The sequence below is a fragment of the Athene cunicularia genome (assembly GCF_003259725.1).
Source record: "Athene cunicularia isolate RWA chromosome 3 unlocalized genomic scaffold, athCun1 chr3_part1, whole genome shotgun sequence".
Taxonomy (NCBI): Eukaryota; Metazoa; Chordata; class Aves; order Strigiformes; family Strigidae; genus Athene; species Athene cunicularia.
Window position 1 is genome coordinate 106357053 of NW_020799097.1, and position 23326 is coordinate 106380378.

The window sequence follows — 23326 nt, forward strand, 5'->3', positions numbered from 1 at the left end:
ATTAATATTTAGCACTGTTGACATCTATACAACTCTAAATGCCTTTGTTATAAAGAGAGGTCCTAATAACTACGAGTTGTTTTAGAAGAGAGATGCTCTTTCTTGGACAAACTGGCAGCTTTCAAAGTTTTAAGAGCCTTAAGGGTTAAAAGAAACAGTGTTAAATACATCAATGTGGACTCTAAAATACTGGGCAGATATAATCATGATGAGAAACAGGCTAATGTATTTCACACCTGATTACAGGCTGATTTAACCATGAATATAAAAAAAGAGCCATGAAAGACAGTATGTTATAAATAACCAAACAAGGTATCAAGGAGTCAGAGAAGAAGAAATAAACCTCAGTATTGTTTAAAAGTAGTTATTTCAAATTAGTTTTCAATCTTCACATGTGGGCAATTTTTCATCTCTCTCTTCTGGAAACAATTCTGTGACAGATTTAATACCATATTCTTAACATTTTTTCCTTGCTACAGTCTTACCCATTCAGATTATATTATTTATCTAGAATAGTTCTCTATTTTGTCTTCTAACTACTATCATTATCACCTTAATCTGAAGCAATAAACCTTCTTTGCAGCCACTATCTGTAAGCAGTCACCTAGGACCACCCAGCAGTCATACACACAGCATATGTGTTAAATAAGGTCCTTGTCTTCAAAAAAAAGGCAGAAAGCAAAGTAGGTCACACTACACATTTGTTGTCTGCTCATTAATTTTACACTTGAAAGTTATTTCAAACAAAATGAACAAAAATAAAATAGTCTTTAGGGTTTAGAAGAGTTGCTGACAAAATGCTTTTACCTTATTAAGATCTTCCCTCTCTTGCTTCAGCGTTCTGACCTGTTTCTCAAAAGCCTTTATTTGTCTGGAAGCATCATCCAACTCCCGTCTTGCAGTGCTGGCCTCCTCAAGTTGCTGTTCTAGCTGACCAGAATCTAGAAAAAGCAGTGGACTTTTAAATATGTCAAGGAAAAATACCATTATTCTAGAATAGCACAGTCTAGCTCCTTTAAGTCCCTTCAGTATTTGTTTCTATTTAATCACAAAATAATGCAATTCTTGTCTGGTTGAGAAAAGTGAGCAGGTTGTTTCAACCGCTATTATCTGCTTTTAATGAAACAGAATAGAAGGTCACAGCTTGCCACAAAACAGCATAGAAAGCAGTAACAACTTGTCTTTTTACTTTATAATAATCATGCACTGTACATAGTTCTGTAATGTATGCCTTAACATGACCTATGCATTTGACTTTTACGCACTGTGATGTAATATATAATGCATCTTTTATTACACTGTAATTATAAACAGTTGCCCTCCTCCTCACAAACTCCCCCAGAAAGAAACAGTAAAAGTAACGGGTCACTCAAGAGTTGGCAAGTGTTCTCCTGTTGATACACTTAAAATTAACTTCAGATGATTTTACTTATTTCTAGTGTGAAAACCACTTGTGTTTATGTGATCTGCTTTGTTACTACTATAAATACAGGAAGACTATTACAGTTTCTTACCGTCAGTTACACAATGACAGTACCTTTCTATGCCACAGCTAAATAATGTCATATAAATACACTCAAATGGTACAATGTGAAGAGTTGAAATCCATAAAATACAACAACTGAAAATCTCTAGCTAATGGGTAGTTTTTCCCCTCTTAGACCACAGAATCACAGAATCGTCTAGGTTAGAAAAGACCTTGCAGATCATCCAGACCAACCATTAACCTGACAGTTCCCAGCTACACCAGATCCCTCAGCACTATGTTGACCGACTCTTAAACACCTCCAGGGATGGGGACTCCACCACCTCCCTGGGCAGCCCATTCCAACACCTAACAAACCATTCTGCAAAGAATTGCTTCCTAATACCCAGTCTAAACCTTCCCTGGGGCAACTTGAGGCCACTCCCTCCTGTTCTATCGCTTAATTACTTGGTTAAAGAGACTCATCCCCAGCTCTCTGCACCCTCCTTTCAGGGAGCTGTAGAGGGCGATGAGGTCTCCCCTCAGCCTCCTCTTCTCCAGACTAAACCCCCCCAGTTCCCTCAGCCGCTCCCCGTACGACCTGTGCTCCAGACCCTGCACCAGCTCCGTTGCCCTTCTCTGGACACGCTCGAGTCATTCAATGTCCTTTTTGTAGTGAGGGGCCCAAAACTGAACACAGGAATCGAGGGGCGGCCTCACCAGTGCCGAGTACAGGGGTCAGATCCCTTCCCTGTCCCTGCTGGCCACGCTATTGCTGACACAAGCCAGGATGCCATTGGCCTTCTTGGCCCCCTGGGCACACTGCTGGCTCCTGTTCAGCCGGCTGTCAATCAACCCCCCCAGGTCCCTCTCTGACTGGCAGCTCTCCAGCCACTCCTCCCCAAGCCTGTAGCGCTGCTGGGGGTTGTTGTGGCCCAAGGGCAGCCCCCGGCATTTGGCCTTATTGAAACTCCTCCAGTTGGCCTCAGCCCATGGCTCCAGCCTGTCCAGGTCTCTCTGCAGAGCCTCCCTGCCCTCGAGCAGATCAACACTCCCACCCAACTGGGTGTCAGCTGCAAACTGACTGAGGGTGCACTCCATCCCCTCGTCTAGATCAGCAATAAAGATGTTAAACAGGAGTGGCCCCAAAACCCAGCCCTGGGGGACACCACTCATGACCGGCTGCCAGCTGGATTTAACTCCGTTCACCACAACTCTCTGGGCCCGGCTATCCAGACAGTTTTTTACCCAGCAAAGCGTGTGCCCATCCGAGCTGTGAGCAGCCAGTTTTGCCAGTAGGATGCTGTGGGAAACGGAGTCAAAGCCCTTACTGAAGTCAAGGTAAACACCATCCACAGCCTTTCCCTCATCCAATAAGCAGGTCGCCCTGTTGTAGGAGATCAGGTTTGTTCTTCTTCTGTTGTCCTTTGCTTAAAAACAAGAATTTAAAGCCACATATATTTTCAGGTAGGTTAATTCCAAGTTCTATGAAATCACTAGACATTTTGCCTTTGATTTCAGTTGTGGCAAGTCTTCAGACCATATGTATTTACCCACAGAACAGGAATCCATCTATATTCTTAATAAGAGCCTTTTATTACTTTTTATAAATGCAACCCTGAGAGACTGGCTCTTGGGGAAATAAAATATAAAAAGACATAGATTTCTAAGAGCTGTAATTTCTGAAACATAAGAATTTTACAAGCAAATGAATACCATTAGCTTGTACCCCGAAAAATATTCACTATTGTTTTAATTCATTGACTCTTTTAAAAATTTAAAAGAATGCATTTAAATAAGAGATGCAGCTCAAAGCAGAAAATAACTGACTCTTATATAGTCTACTGTGAAGTCACTAGCAAAAATAAAGTTTATATATAGCTCTACTGAGCCAAGATAAATCTCTCTTCTGTGCATGAACTACTTTGTTCCACAGCTCTGTTTTCTTCTTCCATTGCTGCCCTTTACATATTTGGCAATATTAAAGATTCCTCAAAGTTTTCTCCTATGTAACTTAGCGAGCAAAAATTATAACTTTGACCTCAAAAATTGAAAGCATATGCTAGCTTGTCATTTCCTGAAAAACTAAATAGACAAGAAAAATATTTTTTTCTAAGGTCCCACCAGTGACAGTCTTGAATTTGACACAATTTCATGTTCATTTTTTATTACCTTTTAAGCAGGTGTTTACTCTCACAGATCTAAAAGAGGCAGTAAAACAGGTTAAAGAACATAACCAAAAGCCAGTTATGACATATGTGTAGTAAATGGTAATCTTCCATCTAATCACCCTAGTTGTTGGGAACATTTTAGCTAATATATGCGAACACTCACCGTAGCATCTTATTACATTACATTTAATTGTCCAAGAGATGAGCCCAAAGCATAGAGTTCAGCTCTGCATCTGAACTGAACATTCTTAAACAGATCTAGATTTGGAAATTTAGATATTTTAAAGGCCACCCAGAAAACTTGGAACTAACTCCCCTATATTTGGAAGCATTCAGACATGACCATCACTTGGTTTGTGTCTGTATTCTGTCATTAATTTAGTTTTAAAATCCATCTCACAAAAAAAATCCCATAAAATCAAGCAAAACACAACATTCTTTTTTTCCCAGTTTTATCAAATTAGCTTGCATTAATTACAACTCCGGACACAAATTAGTCTTCTAACTAATGGCTGTATTGTCTGGACCAGAAAAGGCATTCAAGTATATACTGGAAAAGTTACGTGGTGATGGATTAGACACCTCTACATCTTCCTCATTTAATCACATTGTTCACTTCCAACCAAAAAAACCACAAAAGCACATATTGTATCTAGGAATAAATATACAAATACGTATGTGACACAAAGCAGAAAATTCTTAATGGATACTTAAGGGAGAACCTTCTCTATATTAACTGCCTCCACCAGACACTGAGTTCCTTTAAATGTGAAAAGGGCTAACAGTTGTGTTAGGGAACGTTCCCACAACTTTAAAAATTTTTTTTATTACCAAAGGAATCGAGTAATACCTTCAGCAATGAACTGAAATCTAAGTTGCAGCTCAAGAGACAAGAATAAAATATAATTTAAAGATGATCCCGATGCTTTTCTATGAAGGTCTGGTCCCACACAAAAGCTGTTCTTGTATATGTTGTTTTTCATTGGTCCCAAAGAGCCAAAACCAGAGCTGAGGATCGCTGCAGAACAGAGTTTTCTCATCATGTCTTTTTCCTCATTACAGCAGCAAGTGGAGGGACATTTGGCTGGAGAGAAACTTCACAACAACCTTTGTCCTGACATAGCGCCAATATGGCATCACTAAAACCAGAGTGATCCTCCCAGATATAGTTAAGCCATGTTTCACATCCCAAAATAATGCTTATGGTGCAATACGAAATTGCTGCATCATGCCAGAGCAGCTGTCCAACTGCATATCTGTAACAGACTTTTTTCAGACTCCACAATTTTAACAGCATATAATCTACGTGCTGCAGTCTGCAGTTCATACACAGTATGTTTCTGCCCCATAATGTAGCAGCAGGGTCTAAACACACCAACTAAAATGTTGGGAAGTTAAGTTCAAGTTATTCTTTCTGTGGGTGTCGCTGCTGGCATTCCTGACACTTTCAGGAACTGAATGAAGTCTTTTCACAAATACAAACCAAAACAAGTATTTTTTGTAGTTTCCTCCAACCTTTCCCGCTGGATTTTTTTCCCTTGCCACAGGTGGCAAGTAATAGAGATCTATCTACCGCTAGTTGTGACTGATTTTTCCCTCACAAATTCAGACATTTTCCTATTTCAATTGACGAGAGGAATTAGATTTGTTCTTCCCATTTCTATGGTTCTAGTCCTGGTACCTAACAGTCTCTACCAATCTTGTTAATTTTTGTAATTAAAAAACATCTTGCTGTGCTTCCTTTTTTTCCTTTTTGAAGATCTCTCTGCTTTCAAGATCCTATTTTGAAGAAACCGTTACGGAGCAGCAGGAGAGCAGAAGTCCTGTGCTATGAAATCACTACAAGAGAAAACTCCCTTTAACATAATTCAGAGCATCATATCAAGAACTCTCTCTGCAAGTTCTTAAAACATGAATTGCCAGAATCTGGGAGAGCAAGGCTGGAAAAAGATGGATTTGGACATATTGAATTTCCTTGGATCTTTCCCTAAATATCTCCAGTAGCTTCTGTAAAGACACAGGATACTGGGTTAAGTAGATCTTCACTTTTTGACTAGTCTGGCAGTTCTAAAGAAAGACAGTATGACATTAATTAAAGAAATTAAGCTCTTTATCTGCACAGATTTCAAAAACACCTTTCAAACTTAAAGTACTAAGATACTTGATAGCCAAATTTTTAGTTATCATAAAACCTTCATGAACTCTCAGAAGCAAAGGAATAAAATGGAAAGGAAATAAATGTTCAGTTTTGTAAGAAATGACAGTTCATTGACAGCAGAGCTGAGAGGTGGTTCTTCCCCCTCTCATCTCCCTTTCCTTGCATGCACCTATTGCCCACCTTGTGCTGATTTATCAGATCATAAATTGAGTAAATTCTTTCTATCTAGACAGTTCTTTCTTTTTTTTCTTTGAGTGAATTAAAGAGAGTCTGGGGCATGCACAGAGAGAGCAAGGGCTACACAGATGTGAGCAGGACCCATTTTGGTGGTAGAGTTTTATTTGGTCTGTTTTGCTGCTTGTGGAACTGCAGTCTTATACCCCATAGTGTCCTCTCCCATGGAAAACACCCTCCACTACTCCCCGCCACTTGGAAAACTCAGTATCACTGTAGCTCACATGCACACAGCCCACCTCCCACACTATTCTAAAATACTGTTCCAAGAAAATAGGCAGAAAGCCACATCGCCAGTTTGATCTAGCTTTTACTCCACATCCAGTTATGATGCACTAAGCAACAGCACATCATAAACCTCTGTGGTTTCAAATAAAATATAAATACAATCAAAATTGTGAACACATTTCACAAATTTGGCCCTTACAAGGAAGATTCAACAGAAAATGAGACAATGAAAAATATCAATTGATGCTTAGATCGTAACAAACTACCCTTCCATCAAATACTTTTAAGACTACTAAAATTGCTATGTTAAATTCTTCACCCCTCATATTTACTTATGTCAGCAAGAAACACCACCTTCCTTCCAGTTTACTACCTATCTACCTGCACAGCAGAGTGCAGAGATGTACAAAGCAAGGAATGCCAAGATATGCTACAGTGACTAATGACTTCTGAAAAGACAGCAGTGACTTTTGATACTGCCAAAAATAATCAATCAAGTGCTTCATCTGCTCTTGCAGTACACATTGCAGGAGGAAGGGAAGGGGAAGAAAAAAAAACAACAAAAAGGTAGTACTATGGAAATTGATCATGGTTTCACAGATTCTGAGGTAGTGCCTGATCCATGTAAATTAGCAACATCAAAATTTAAAGCTAGTGGATCTTTACCACTAATAATAATAGCAGAAGTCACTGAAATCTTCCTTCTGCCTTGCAACTGGAATTACTGAAGTACTGTATATTAAGTTCAATTTGTCGAAAATGATGAGCTACCAATGAAAAGCAAAGAATAAAATGAGAAGTAGAAATAGACTGTAAGACTCTATGAAAAAACAAACTAGCATTACATTAGGAGAAAAAAATCTTGTCAAAATATTGTTTCCTGTTACAGTTTTTACATTAATATTTGTATCATTTATAACATACCTGTTACTTGTTTCTTCAACTTTTCAATTTCTTCTTTCAAACTTTTAATTTCTAAATCTTTGCTTGCTGTTATTGGGCCATCCACTGTTGAATACTGCAGAGCCTGGACTGTCTGGGTGGACTCTAGAAAAAGATGTTAGAGAGAGGGACAAATTAGACACCTGACATCTCAGGAGGTCAAAAAGATATTACTGATAGATTAAGACATTCCTCACTGAGTATTCTACAATTTGTAATTTCCAACTACTGTATGCCAAATTTTCAGTAACAGTTGTCAGCTGGACAAACTAAGTTTTTAGCAGTTTTAAGAATGAAATCTTTATGCCATATTAACCAAGGCACAGTGAGAACAAAGTCAGCATGTTATAAGAAGTTACATACATGTGATATTTCAGCCATAAAAAGTAACAGACATTTAATTTGTCGAGGGAAACAATGAGAATTCTTTTCTGCTAAAAAGCATTCCAGGAGGTATATTTATTTTTTTTTCCACAGTGTAAACCATACCTTACAAACCTAATCAAAGTTGAATAATTTTTTTTAATGACTATACCTTGTAGTTTTCTACTAAGTTCAAGCTTTTCCTGTTCTAGACGTCTTATTCTCCTCTCATAAGCTTCTGTTGCTAAACTATCCTCCAAAGTTCTTTGAATGCTTGCGTCAAGATCCATGGAGGGTGGTCCAGCTGTCAGTCTTAGACAGCTGCGGTCTGAAAGCACACTGGGAGAAAAAAATTAAATAGCACTGGGTTCTACAACAGACTGTGTTTAAGATAATTTTTTTTTAAAAAGCCAATCAATGAATAGTTGTTTAAATAGTTAATTACTATGCAATTTATTATACAGTCAAATAATACCTTGCTAGTATGTGCTCATTAAAAATTGAATTAATTTTTACCTAGCAAGACTGATCACTGCAGTGCATTTATTGTTACATGAAAGTGAAGGAACTCTTGATTAAAAACTGTCATTATGCAAACATTAGCCAGTAGCAAAAAGCAACAATCTAGGTAGTAAGATTACAACAATGGTTTCTTTTAAAATAATTAATCAAGTTTCCCAAATACTTTAAAGACAACAATCACAACAAATAGTATGAGATTAGCACATGACAGCTAGGGCACATATCACAAATGCTGTGGCCCTGATTCTGTGGGTAGTCGTGTACACATACTACTATTTATGCAAATAATCCTTCTGAAGTCTACAGGACATGTCACATAACCAGCATTAAGCACATGTGTTTGCAGAAAGATAGGCCTGTTTTTTCAGTGGTTGTAAACAATATTTATTTATTTATTTTCATAAATAAAATACGACCAAGTCCTTGTATGATCAAGGAGCATACAAGAACTTCCTTGTTACTGATTAATTTAGCATTGAGATGAACATGACAAATACCACATTAATACCAAACATCAATAAATGCAATTTTTAAAAGATTTCCATTCAGACTTATACGAGTGGCAAAAGACTAGAACTAAAACTGTTTTTAAAGTCTAATAAGCTAAGTTCACTCTGGGTCTGCACATCTGGTCCTAACTTTGTCAGATGCAGTTAACTTCATACATTGTCTGAAAAACACCTTTATCAACAAAACTCTTCTGAACACAAGTGCTGACCTTTAAATTCAAGTAAATTTTACCTGCAGAGAGCTCATTCTTTTGGACAGACAGCATTTTAGATTACTGCCTAGAAATTTCCTCAATAAACCACATTCTTTGGTGTCTGTTTGCAGTTGGTTTCAGAGACATAAACTTAAGATACTATGTAACTATCCTACAGATAATTTTGGAACTCTTAACTTACCAGCTACTTGTGTATGTAAAACCCACAAATGGTAAATGATGGCCAGAAAATGCAGTGTGTGATGGTGGAGGCATTGTTTCCTAGAAAAATAATAGGACAGTTGATTAAGTAATACTACTACTACTACTGGACTTAAAAAGATTTTCACATTTAACCATGTGAAGTGTTAGTGTTAATATATTAACTATATTCACAGTCATCTTTATCTACAGTCCAAATATGAAACAGCATCACCTAAACCTATAACAGCATTCAATATACAAAAATACAGCATGCTGGCATAAAAATGCTTTTCTAATTAAATAGGCTATCATTGGAGGAAAGCAGAATATAACATATATTAAAAGATGATTTATTCCTTATTTTTTTCCAGGAAGCTCTTAGCATAAAGAGTATCACCTTTTATTCCCTCCTATACTCCTCTCTGCTATTTAGTCAGCAGGGCTTCCTGCCTGTAGAGTTACCAACCCTACTTCTGAGTAGGCTATCTCTATTTGGAGAGAACAAGAATCAGACATTTACTAGAAAGAAGTAATACCACAGGATTTTCTAATCCTATTAGTGCTTTGACCATTTCTTCCTTCATTGCTCCTTTTTCCAGTCAAAGAAGTACAAACCAAGACAAATCTTTGAGCTTCTCCTCAGGCTAAAATAACCCTGTTGCTATATTATTTGAACCATTGTAAGTTCTAATATTCTTAAATACCCTGCTATGTTTCCTGTTTAACCCCAAGACGCAAGGTTTATGCTGCTATACTAGAAACAGTCTTAATGGTCATCAAAAGAAACTCCCTAAGAAGATTATCATGCTGAAAGTGCTAAAACATTCTAAATTTCAAGAAAAGGTAACATAATGATTTTTTTCAAACAAAAGAACACCAACGACATGGCTAGACTGTGTATGTACATCAAGACTACATTGTTGTGCATTTTGAAAACTAAGAACAAGACCATGTTACTGCACAGGTAGTTCAGAAAACAAAACCAAAAAAGGTGAAAATGCTTCACCTCGCATGTAAACAGCAGGCTTCTGCATCTTTCAACACCCCCCCCCAAAAAAAAAGTATTCCCAAGGAGACAACACAAGGCATTCCTCTGATGCTAAGACCTCTATCATCTGTCAAAGTTCCTGTTCAAAAGTATAGCAACACTAAGGTTGTTAAAAATCAGTAGTTGCAAAGGTTTTTAAGCAAAGGCAAAATCATTTCTTTCTCACTAAGATTATACCTGAAGAAATGGCTGTAGTATTTCTCCTAAATTTCCCAAAACTCAAATCAGAAAACAAGCAGGAAAAATTTTAGTGGGAATGAACTGAAGGGAATCTTACAGAGACAGCAGCAATTAGAGCAGAGCATTACAATAAAACGTATTATGCAAAGTTAGTACAAATCTCAACAATGCTCTGTTAGAAATACTGTGTCTTGCAGACTATCTACATGTAAATATATTATTCTTTATAAATCATGGACATTAAGAACTTGTTACTGAAAATAATAGGTGTACATGATGTTTAAATACATGTAAAGTTACAATGAATTTACAAAATTGAAGTTATCCTTACACGTATGTTTGGAGGATCAGCCTCTGAACTACGAATGTTCTTCATTCACAATTCTTCAAAGCAGTAGTTATTTGTTGTTTATGCAGAACACAGTGAAATAAACTGCCATTTACATATATTTTGTTATAAAGTATACTACAAAAGCAGAATTGTCAAAATGTTAACTCTATACTTACAGAATTTTTTAAGCAATCATCATCCACATCAAAGTTTGATGTATCAGTGGGGCTGCTGACTTCAGGGATGTAAGGTGCCTCACAGTTTCTAATGTTGTCCCAATCAATCCCAGAAAAAAATGGATGGTTCTTAAAGTCTTCTATCCCATTTTGTCCAAGTCGATGCTCTCTGCTACAAATGAGCCTTCGGATGAGGTCCTTTGCACTTTCAGAGACATCTGTCACTTGAGCAGGAAACTGAAACCTCTCCTTAAAGATCAATAAGAGAAAATAGTTTATTACCAAGAAGTAGTTTTTTTATTACAAGAAAAAGGTTCTTCTTAAAGAAAATCATTATGTAGTAAAAGAAATGTGCAAATACTCCAGTTCTTAAATATATGCAGTAAGGTTTCTAGGAAAAAGATTTCTTCAAAGGATAGAAACTATTGACTTTTTTTGGTCTCCTAGTTTTTCTCCTTTATTTATATTTCTCTTACACTGTTGAATTCTACAGTTACCTCCATGTGGAAGAACATTTAAGAATCTTCTGCATAAGATAATCAATGTATTTGCCAGAAGAAAGTAACACAAAAGGAGTGATGTGATATAGCCAAGATTTACTCCACAGAGTGAACTAACAGCCATGTTTTCAAATCCAGATTTTTAGTTCTGAACTGCTTTATCCTAAAGCAAAGCCATCTGCAATCCATAACCATAAACTTACTAGATGAAAACATATTTTTTGTTCTACATTTATGAATATTAACATAATTAGTACATAAAACCTCATTTTTAAATAAGTCTTCAAGTTACCCTATTACTTCCTAAAAATTAGCTTAAATAGAGAAATAGAAAGTGCACTAACTTTGTGGTTCATTATTTTCCCATATGTCTCCACCAACGACTCAGCATAAAAGGGTGTTTCTCCATAAAGCATTTCATACATGCAAACGCCTAGGGACCACCAGTCACACTCGGGCCCATACTTCCCTTTTCCATCTTCCATGGCCTGTAAGATTTCTGGAGAGATATAGTCTGGAGTTCCAACTGCCACTGAAGATTGGACCTGTAGAAGTTACATTTCCAGGATTAAAATAAACTTTCATCATTACAGACACTGCTGTTTGTGGCACTGTGCATGTATATATAAACTTAGCTTAGTGTGCTAGTTGTAACAACTAAACACAAAGGCTTCTAAATTAATAAAGAAATACTTAAGCATTCAGGGCACTATATTAATAGGCATCCCAGTAACGTACTTTTGCTAAACTCTTACAAATATTTAATAACAAAAAGAACAAAACTGTCAATTCTTAGCCTTAGAGCCGTTAATTAATTATGGATTAGGTAATCACATGTATTAACTCAAATACTTTGTAACACTCTGGGACATGATTAACATACTGGAATTACATTCTAGTCACACCTACTATATACCCTGCAAGTTTAAATATACTACAATTAGCACGTCATCATATTTCAGTATCTCATTCTGCTTATACTTACATGTTTGATAAAGATTAGAGCTCAGAGCTCAAAACTGAGGTTCATAGCTCATCAACAAACACTCAGTACTGACAGTGTAGCTTATCTTTATTTATTTATGTGTTGACTATATGCATCTAAAAAGCTTTTAACAGAAAGTAAATTCAAGCATTGTGCAGTCATACCAAGGTTAGTTACATACCAATACCATTACAATTCCACTTCATTTGACATAAGGCACCTTTTCTTTTTATTAGCACACATCTTAGTGACTAGCAAAAGACTGTAGGAAAAGTGTTCAGGAATATATCACTCTTTCTAATTTACCGTTCCATCTTCCATCAGTTTCAGACAAGAACCAAAATCTGCTAATCTAATATGTCCATTCATATCCATCAAGATGTTGTCTGGCTTAATATCCCTGCAATTAAAACACATTCCAGAATTAGTACGACAATGTTTTGCATAATATATAGTCCAAGCATTGATTCTGCAACACTCTTATCATTCAAAACCAGCAAAAGATCAGTAGATGGAACACAGTCACTCATCATATGGTGAAATTTGCACCAGGGACATATCATGACAGGGACTGTAGATCAGATCATACAATGCCTGTTAATTTTACTGTGAGGTCAAATTCCTCTCATCTCTCACAGGTATACAGGAGAATCTTACTAGTTCTGAACTTTTGTACTTAAACTTTTAAATCATCTGAAGAATTCTAGTGAAGTACTGTCAAATGTAAAGATGCACGCTTATACTGGAGCTAGATAACAATCTCTTAAGTTTTACAGTAGAGCAAAAAGTCAATGAAACCATAATTAACACGTTTAACAAATTTAGTGTCTTTCATCAATATTTTTATCTCACAGACATCTCAGTTCACTATGTACATCTGTCATACTTCTGCTGAAATGATCAACAAAGCCATTGTGCACACTACTGCCGCTCTGTTTGGTGAAACTCCGCAGCTGTCTCATTCAGGTCATGATACACATGGCAAAATCCTTCTAAGAGGCAACATAATATATACTCCTTATTTTGCAAATTTGACCCCTTTTTTGTCTCACGTTTTACAGATATCTAAGTATACTGAAAGAAAGATAAAGCATATGCCCCCAGTACGCAGCTGACTAGGATGAAAGCATCTATGCTCTCAAAGTTACCAGAGGGACATTTATGGTTCAGCTTTCAAGCTAGGTTCAAACGTTGATATTTCCTTTTCATTAAAGTACATTTATTAGAAATATCCATTAAGCTACATTTTTTAAATAGATGACATTATTACATTCTTACTCTATCCTTATCTATTCAAAAGGTAAATTACAGCTGTATGAATAAAGTACTGTGAATACTTTCTCAGTGAACAACCATTTATAAGACATAAGAACAAATCCCCTAAACCAAACAAAAAAACAAGTGAAGCCCTGACTTTGCTTAATTCCCCTAACAATTTATAAACGAATGCCATCAATTGCTTTGCAGACAAATTTCAAAATATTCACAAGATACAACACTGCACATGAAAACAGATTTGTTGTTTGGTTTGGGCTTTTTTAAATAAAAACTGTGTTATAAACAATGTTTCCTGAGAATTTACAATGGTAAAAAAATTAGATTCTGCCCTTGAACGACATTCCAGAATCAATGGCATGACGGTGTTGCACTGTTACACACTCAGTCACAATTAATATGGTAACAGCATATTGTTTTGAAGAAAAGTACTTTCTGAATTTGTATTACCCAAAGATGAGCAGATAGTAGGCCATGCTGAAAACAAATTTTAGCCACCTTCCAAATATGCAGAAACATTTACAAAGTAAAATGCAAACGCTACTTAAGAAATCATACTTTCACATTCCGCAACTGAGCGTAAAGACAATTATTTACAAAGTAGAACATAAAAATTAATTGGGTCCATTCCCTAACTAACATTCCTCCACTTGATTTTTGCTGACACTGAATATGCCAAAGAATTGCAACCTTCAGATTGAGATAGTTTTATTTATTTTACGTTCACCCACCAAAAACATTATCTTTAAACATGTTTCTAAATAAAAACAAACACATGCTATTGAGACCTCTGGAATTATAACTTCAGTTTACAACACTTTGCAAAAACATGCACCTAAAATCAAGTTCCTCTTAGAAGCTGGACCTAGTTCAAGCTAAACAAAAACATGAGTCACCCTTGAGGCTACATTTATCCACATTTTATCTTTTAATATATTCCCAAGAGAAATAATACTACTACTAATAATAATCATCATCATACCAACCTCCCCCATTCATTCACACAAAACAGCAGAAAACATGAAAAATCTCACTTTGTTGTCAACGCTGTGCAAAACGAAACCCACAAACAACACTGAAAGCATTCAGATGAACAAGCATTTCCCACAAAGTGAAGTTTGTAAGGCTCAATAATAACTTTGTAAGAACAATTTTTATAGTTCAGGGAAGAAAAAAAAAAAAAAAAGGCCAACTTAATGCATACAAATTCTATTCAGCACTTGTAACAGAAGGTATAGGTTATGAATAACTGTTCTGAATTCAGATGAACTACGTTAATAAAAGACAGTTTGAAAGACAAGAATTGCTGGCACCTGCAGAGCAGAGTAAGCTATAAACAAAAGTAAAGTTAAGAAAATTATGAGCCCCAGAGGGAAACAAAGAAGGGGAGTAATTATTGCCAGTGTAACTGAAGAGTTCAGAGGTGTTGATTATGGTGAAAAAATAATATGTCATAAACACCGCATCTCTACTGAGCCCGCAGTAGTTAGATGCCATTAGAATTATGAAGTTTGTTCCAGGTTGTTTTGAATGACTCCTTTAGCGATCAGAACTAATTCTTCTCCTGTTCTAAATAAAGCATGATGATATTTCTTCACACTCACCCCACCTTTCCCAGCTTATCACAGTTTCTTCACTGTATGAACTGGTTTCCTCTTCCCATGTTTCCATCTCAGCTGCAGTTTTATTCCCATCATCCCCTGCCTCCTAGACTCACCTCAAAAGGTGAGATGTCCAGTGCTCCATGGCCTATCAAACCCAAATGTCCTCCCCTTTTATTTCCTTCTTTCACTTTCAGCTTCTTCACTCCCGAACCATAGCCTCCCTACATGTACACATTCAACCAATCCTTTTTACTCCCATCTCAGCAGGCACTATTTCCCCATAGTCACTTCCCAGATACCCTTCTCATTCCACTAGCATCCTATTCCTCTAATCCTTACTACCCTCTTTCCTGATGCCCAGTTTTTATTCTATTGCACAGGAAACTTCTTTGGCACCAAAAGGAAGAACACTATTAGCAGTAAAGAGTCTCTAGTGTCTATTTACCACCATCTCCCAAAATTGCAGAGCAAGTCACTTTCATTCTTACAGCTCTGAAACAGTACAAAACTACAGTAGAAGAAAACTGAAAAGCATTTAGGGACAAAACTCTGCATGTGGTTGTTTGAAACTCTGGCATACTGAGGGGAAAATTATAACCTGAAAATATCTAGGTGGAGGGTAGAAGAAGAATGAAAATACATCCATGACTCAAGGAAGATTCTCTCCTGGATTTCAATGGTGTCTTCATATCCCAGAGCAGAAGAATTTTTCACAGGACTTTTAAGAATTACTTTATTCATTTAAAATGGATATAGGAAAAGCAATGCATGTTTCTTGATCTTGTTCTTGGAAAAGAGATGATGTTGCTTCAGGCAGATACTAAGGAAGGAAAATTCCAGACCAAGTAGCTAAAATCTGGCAAAAGTAATAAGCAAATAACGAAAAGTTAAATGGTTTAGTGAATAGACCACTGGGCTGAATCTCTGTAGATGAGAGTTCCTAGGTGACTGCGGGCAAACCATTTCAACATCACTCAACAGTAACACTGGTGCTCAGTCAAGCAACTAATATCATCTGGCTAGAAGGCTGTGGAGCACTAATACTCTAATAACCCTATAATTAGTTCACTATAATAAAAAGAAAAAAAAAGGTCTGCTCACTCAAAATACGAAATAATAAATCAGTTTCAAGAAGTATAAGCATTTGGAAGCCATTTTATGAACTAGATTTATAGGGGGAACAAGTATTGAATTGGGGGCACTGCTCTGACAATACTGTGCTCTCTGGAGACCCTGAGTTCTACCAAGTCCCAGGCAGTTCAGCCCTACTCTTGAGATATGCAATGGGTACAGGCTGCCAGAGTCAGACCTGGTACTAATTAAGCAGTACAAGTTCTTCAAATGTACTCCACAGTGAATTAAGGGGACATGGGTACTCAGCATACCCAAAGAAATACAAATATTCCTTGTATCATCTTTTTTGTAGCACTGCCACCTGAGGATGTGAATTGTACAAAGATTACTGTTCTGCCTTTTTTTTTTTTTTTTTTTTTTTTTTTTTGAGAAGTCTAGACCAAATAAACTTCTTTAAAAAGATATATGTCCATTTAAATCATGACTCCAACACAGAGTATGGGAGTGACCTTTATTTTTCTGAGCTGTATAGGCCTGGACTGTAGGAGAAAATTGGCACTGCACAACAGACTGGATAGAGTGACACTTTCTGTATTTGTTTTACAGTCATTTGTTATTTGCTTCTGCTCATCTGGAGAATACTGTAGGAATAAATAGTCTGTGTGATACTGGAAACTACACTTGCACAGAAAATGAGTGTGGAGGCTTACGAAAAAAGTTTGAAAAATCTTTAATGAATCATTTTTCATAATGCTTCTTGGTTTAATTTGGGGAGCGGTTCTTCAGATTGGCATGTTTACCCAGATGACTTCACTCATTTCTCTTTAAAAGAGTTTACTTTCTTAAGCTATAATTAAAACCCAAACATTTTACATACTAACTGTGTTAATATAAACTATGTTCTGAAATAGAACTACAGCAGATATCTGGATTATTGCCATTCATTTTGATTTCTCTGTTAATGAGCCAGAGTAGAATTTCATTTGTTCAGTAAGACTCAAGAAAAAGTATTCCCTCTGCGGCATGCTAAAATCCATAGCACATTCCAGCTGTAAAACAAACTAAAAAGAATTTTTAATACATGTGAATGTATTTTTTTTTTACCTGGATTCATTTCTGATACTAAACAAAACTTCAAGAATCATGAGGTCTTGCATACTGTAATTTGGACTAGACAATGTCCTTGTTTATTCTTTTTTTCAAAAGAAAAATGATGAGGCAGAAATGAAGGAAAAGGTGAGTCCTTCTTTGTAACTAATATCAACAAAAGGTGGCCAGATGGTGCAAGGGAGCACCTCTCAATATATCCTCACTGGAATAAACATTTCAGGTGTTAATGGACTGTCCTCACACACACAGCTGAGCTTTTAAAGCAGCAGAACTGAAATGACAAAAAAGGGGCTTATGTGGTTCTAAATTCAACAACTACAACGTGAGAAGAGCCCGAAGAAAGAAATGGACCTGTCTGAAATTAAAGGAGCAATTTGATAGCTGAGCTACCAGTTTAGTTAGTCCACTGGCTAAGGAAAGAATAATATGGAGAACTAATTTTTATTTTTAATATTAACATTAGAAAAATATGAAAATCTGTTAGTTTTCCTAAACAGGTCCCAGGTCCCAAGTCATGCTCTCCTTGAATAGTAAAGAATAGAGTGGATAGCTTACACTGAATTATTTTTCTGTGAAATCTGAACGTGAACACTTTTTTTTTAATGCTACCAATGCAAATTAAAATACCAGCAGATGAGAAAAATAAATTAGTTTCAGGTGTAACTGCTGGCACAGAGAAGCTGATCCAGATAACTTATTACTAATTGAGGATTTCACAGCACATTATTTTCTCATTATACATGCAAGAGCATTCCCCAAAAGTATAAATAAAAAGGTTAAAAGCAGACATCTATGATTATAATCGTCCACTTTTACAACAAGAAATGGTATCCTTTGCCAAGTTACCCACTCTAAAAAAACATAACCAAGAATCTTACTGCCAGAACGCCTGGACTTTTTATCCCAAATTCCTTCAGAACACAGGATTATCCTTAGTCAGGACAGAAGTTTGGCACACTGTTTACTGCACTCCCTTCTGTTGTTTCAGGCAGACTTTTCTTCCACGCTCCTCCTCACATCGAAAGGCTACATCCATGATAAAAAACGAAGACATTTGTGTTTGGCAGCACTCCCATGAAAGGAGAAAATTTGGTGCCTGTGAAGTTTTTAAGGTATTCAGTGATGCCATACTGACAGCCTGCTTTAGATATGCAGAGTGAAACAGCTGGTGAACTTCCATAAAGAATGCTAGTCAATTGATGCTTTTTTTTTTTTTTTTTCCACAGTCAAACCTACAGATATTGATGTCCAGGAGCTTATTTCTATTTTCCATTACAGTGTACTGGGTTATATCAAAGTCAAAGTTGCCATATTCTGCCAACTACAGTTTATCTGAATTCTAGTGAGCAAAACTAGAAATACACTCCATCTGGCAGAAAGACCAATGTGCACTGAGCCAAATTAGATTTGGACAGTCGGCAGTTATTCTTCAGTAATCCCAATAAGATAGGCTACACAAGATAGCATCATGAGAAAACGGGAATATGTTGTACCTCATTAACCGTGCCTCTTATCAAGACTCTACTGTGCCTCCTCCTAAACAGACACTCCTCCACTTTTTTGGGTGGAATCCAGAAAGTACATATTTCAATTGAATTCAAAATCATTTAAATAACTTTGATCACAACCTTATTATTTACATGGCACCCAAACAGTTGCATCATGTTTGTATATTAAACAAAACCTGCTTCATATAAAGCTGAGAAACTAAAACTTGCAACTGAAAGATGTAGTAGCCTTGCATATAACTTTGAAGTCAATAGGAACAGTCAAAGACTAAACACTTTAGAATTTAAGCCTTAATAAGAAAAGTAACTACATGAAAAAATAAATGGTGTAAAACAATCTTATTTTAAAATTACAGTGAGGAAGTTAGACTTTTTTCTTCTTAAAAGAGTATCTTAATACTGTAAAACTCTGTTATTTTCTCATTAACTCTTGATAATAAATTATTATGTATGCATTGTTCCAGGAACACCCAGTAATTCATCTCTACTAAAAGAATCTCACTACTCTCAGCAGCAGGAGATTCATCTAAATCTTATTAAAGTCAGTGGAAAGACTCCCATCAATTACTAGATAACATCAACCAAATCAAGAAAATAAAGGTTCTAGATCTGTGATGTAGTCATTATTTACCGAAAAGTGTGTGCAGTATTATATTTATACTGTTACACATCTTAATTAAGTTTTATTCTTAGTAATGCTACAAAACTAAATGAAAGACAATACAGAAATCAAGGTTTCATATACTAGATGCAATACATGTGCTACATCACATAGGGAATCAAGTACTGAATCCAAATTTACTTAGTTTTAGACTACACGTTCTGCCAAAGTACACTTTTTAATCCCTAATCCAGATTGAGAGAAGTAACTTCTGTGTCCACTAAGAATAAAGTAATTACATTCCTCTCTTACTACAAAGAGCTTGCACCACAGAGTTGAACTATATAACGCAAAAGAGACTAAGCCAAATTGTTATCCACACTGAGTGTGGGCAACACAAGACATAATGAATTTAAATCCAGCAAAAGATACTTAGATGTGACATTAGAAATCACTTTCATAATAACAGTAGGACACCGGAACAAATTGCTTAGGGGCATTTCACCATCTCTATCACTGTTGTTTGTTTGGGTTTTTTTTTAAGAACTGGTTAGACAAACATCTATCAAGAGTGGTTTAGCTACAGTTTGATCTCGCCTTGCAGCAGAAGAAAAGTATTAGCTGACCTCTCCAAGTCCTCTCCCAGTCCTTTTCTCTACAGTCTTTAATTGCTGCCACTCAGTCTAGTATTCTGGACACAACACGGTATTTATCTTATGGTATCCACTGTACTTTACGAATTTCAAATGCTAATAAAGGAAATAATAACAAATAACAAGGAATGAGTACCTCAGCCAACACATATATATCTTGAGTTTGTTCAGGCACTGATATTCATTCCTGAACACTTGAACTGTGTGCAGTTACTGGCTTATAAATATATGCTTCACCACATCATATTATAATGTCCCAGAATTAATTTACCTTAGAAAAATGTCTCCCTGTGGCCTTTGAGCATATGTATTTTCTTTCAAATAATGGATCTCAAATAAGGCAATAGTTCTAAAACAAGGACAATTATTTTTTAAAGCTGCTTATATCCAATTTTTTTCCTTATTTTGAAAAATTAAGTATAAGGGGTGATTTGAAAAATTCTTTTTGATAAGTGCTTGGCAGCTACATATTCCTTGTAGCTATTGTCTTTCATCTAAAATGCTAATCAACTGACAGAACCAGATATCTATTGAGAAAACCCTCACATTTAGCCTAGGCCCTTCATGAAGTATTTTGAAGAGATGTCAGGGCAAAGTAATTTGTGATGTCTAAGGATTATTTCTCTTGTCTTGTCAGTTTTACACACTAAAACCAGAAGCACAGTGTGTCATTTTATAACCATTTTAAATTTAGTACCTTAGAATGCTGATTTACAGGCGTAATTTTAAACACCTATGAAATAAAAAGTTGTAGACATTATCAGAAAGACAATTCCTTATGGCAAACAATCATGGACATAATGGAAGGTCTGATATCTAATGCATCCTGAAACTGGTAAAAGTTCACATTAAAAAGTTAAGTTAAATAGTCTGACTTCCAAACATCGGAAACACTAAAAAAATCCCACATGAAAAAAAAACCAAAATGAACTGGCCTCTTACCATAGAGCAAGAATATATAAGCTTGAACTTCCCTCAGGATTGTCTCATACCTGAGTTACTCAGACAAAAAATTGTAGGGATTCAAAAATAAAATTGGGCGCACAAAGAAGTGAACATTTGAATGCCTAATAATGGATTGATCTTGAACAAAATGATATTTTGAGTAAAAATTTATGCATAAAAACATAAGAGCCTCATACCGTGTTTTTTTTCAGGTAATTTTAATAGTTTCAAGTAGCTATTTATGATGGTCCCTCAGGATGTAAAATATTTGAGGCACAAGCATAAAAGCTTTGAAAGATGTGCAAACAAAAGATGGGAGAAACAAAACATGAATGTTTTTTTTTTTAATTTTTTTAGAAACAAAAGCCAATTTGAAAAACAAGTATTTGGTTTGAGGAGTCCAAATAAGAGCATAAGAATTTAGTGAAAACTGCTACTAAATGCAATTTGTAAAACTCAAGGAGATAATGCTCAGGCAATGAGACAAATATTCTTCCATGAAACAAGACGAGTTTTAACATAACTATCAAACAATATTCTAAAGCTCTGGAAGTATTATGCCATTCACTGAATAAAGTCAATCCAGAATTATAGTTAATTTGAAAAGACTACTCAAAATGCAACTGGACATGGCACTTGGCAATCTGCTCTCACTGACCCTGCTCTAAACAAGAGGGTGAGACTAATTAATCTCAAGAGGTCCCTTCCAACCTAAACCATCCTGTGATTCTGAAATTATTATTAAAGCTGTCTTTTCAATTTTATTTCAATAATAACATTCTGGTTACACTGTATAAAAATTCCCCAAATCTAATTCTGAAATGAGTAACACCAAGATACTACCTATTCAATTGTAGCAGCATATATACTTCTGAGTTCTTGTGGCTCAAGACAGAAGGCGTCTTTAGCCTTAGTATTAATAATGTGCCTGCTTTTGCCCTGGAAATTGCAGTTCATGAAACAAAAATTGGCAGTCTCTTTCTCTCTCAACTCTACAAGGATATAACAGCTAAAACCACAGAACTGTCTTGATTATACCTCGACATTCAGTAGTAGTCAGACTTAAGAAATTTGTTAAAATGAAAAACTTCCTTTTTCTGCTCTGAAGTCTGACAAACAGCCCCCACTTATCCCAAAATGCTCAACAAGGTTAGTCTTTGACATTGCTGACACGAGATAATACTGGCAAGATTGGCCTGAAGCCATCAGATAACACTATATGAACAGCCATCCACACCACTCTCCTTTGCACAGGTTTTCTCTGCGTAAGTAGTCCTGGCGATCAAAAGAGACTCATCTCCTTGTAAGACCAGCTTCAGCACACAAGTCTGTGGCTACAGCAGGGCACAGTGTACAGGTCTTCTCCTCCTTGTGTCTCAGAAGTATAGTAACCACCAGTACCAGTGCTCTGTTGCCCCAAAGCAGTCTTTCCTTATACCTATTTCAAGAAGAGTTTACACTTGCTGCCAGATAATGTTAATAGATCAGCTAACCGGTTTATTCTATTGAAATATAACTTCATCATATGGTTTGCCTCATTAGCTTCTCCTAATGTCTCTTGCTTTTCTTAACTGAGGATTCTATCCTCATCCTGATTCCCTGGTTAACCATATTGAAACTAACCGTACAACAGTGTTGAACTTAACAAGCAAAGGAAGACAAGAATTATTTTTAAAAATACTGATTTTTTTTAAAACAAACAGCAGCAAGACAAGGTTTATAGGTGGTAAAATACATATGGAATTTGCTGAAAATGTAAGTTAGGCACTATTGTGGCCTGGTTACTTATCTGAACCTCATATTCCAGTGCATGGATTACTCTTCTCACTACGTTTTTCTTAGCTAAATTGTTTGCAAATTTGCAGTAACTATATGCATGCTTTTTTATTATTACAAAAGAGTATCTCTGGAATACACAGACACCAGAACAGAGTACATCAATATATGCAAAAGAAAAGGATTTACATTGGGACTGTTTGCTTATTGACAGTTCTTCAGGAGGATTCAAAACAGGTGTTTAAATTATACACTTATGTAACTCATTAAGTGTGCCTACACTGAAAACACAATAATAACTTGAAATGAAGAAGCCTCTGGGAAAAAAAGTGTTGGCAGAGAGTGCACTGCTCACCTACCAAGGAGCCTACAACAGAAGGGCCCTGAAGAAAAAAACTGAAACCTGTTGGAAATGGGCTGTGAATGAGAACTTTTGCCACTGTGAGCTGTATACTATTTGCGAAGGAAGAGTTGGGAACTTTTAATTTACACAGCATTTAGAAAACAAAACAAAGGAAACTGATTTCATTTCTCTACCTCCATCTGGTGTTCTAGTTTTCTAATAAGCTA

The 23326-nt window shown here is 36.1% G+C and overlaps 1 protein-coding gene across 2 annotated transcripts in view; it reads right to left on the bottom strand.

Annotated features, from left to right (window-relative positions):
* CDC42BPA (CDC42 binding protein kinase alpha) overlaps positions 1–23326 on the bottom strand; it is a 194326-nt gene that overhangs the window by 64521 nt on the left and 106479 nt on the right. For both annotated transcript variants that reach the window (XM_026845705.1, XM_026845704.1), the window contains 7 exons: positions 12517–12610; positions 11570–11770; positions 10726–10974; positions 8989–9068; positions 7734–7900; positions 7181–7303; positions 808–941 (listed from right to left, as the gene is read on the bottom strand). In XM_026845705.1, the coding sequence (XP_026701506.1) occupies positions 808–941; positions 7181–7303; positions 7734–7900; positions 8989–9068; positions 10726–10974; positions 11570–11770; positions 12517–12610 (1048 nt within the window). The remainder of the gene's footprint in view (positions 1–807; positions 942–7180; positions 7304–7733; positions 7901–8988; positions 9069–10725; positions 10975–11569; positions 11771–12516; positions 12611–23326) is intronic.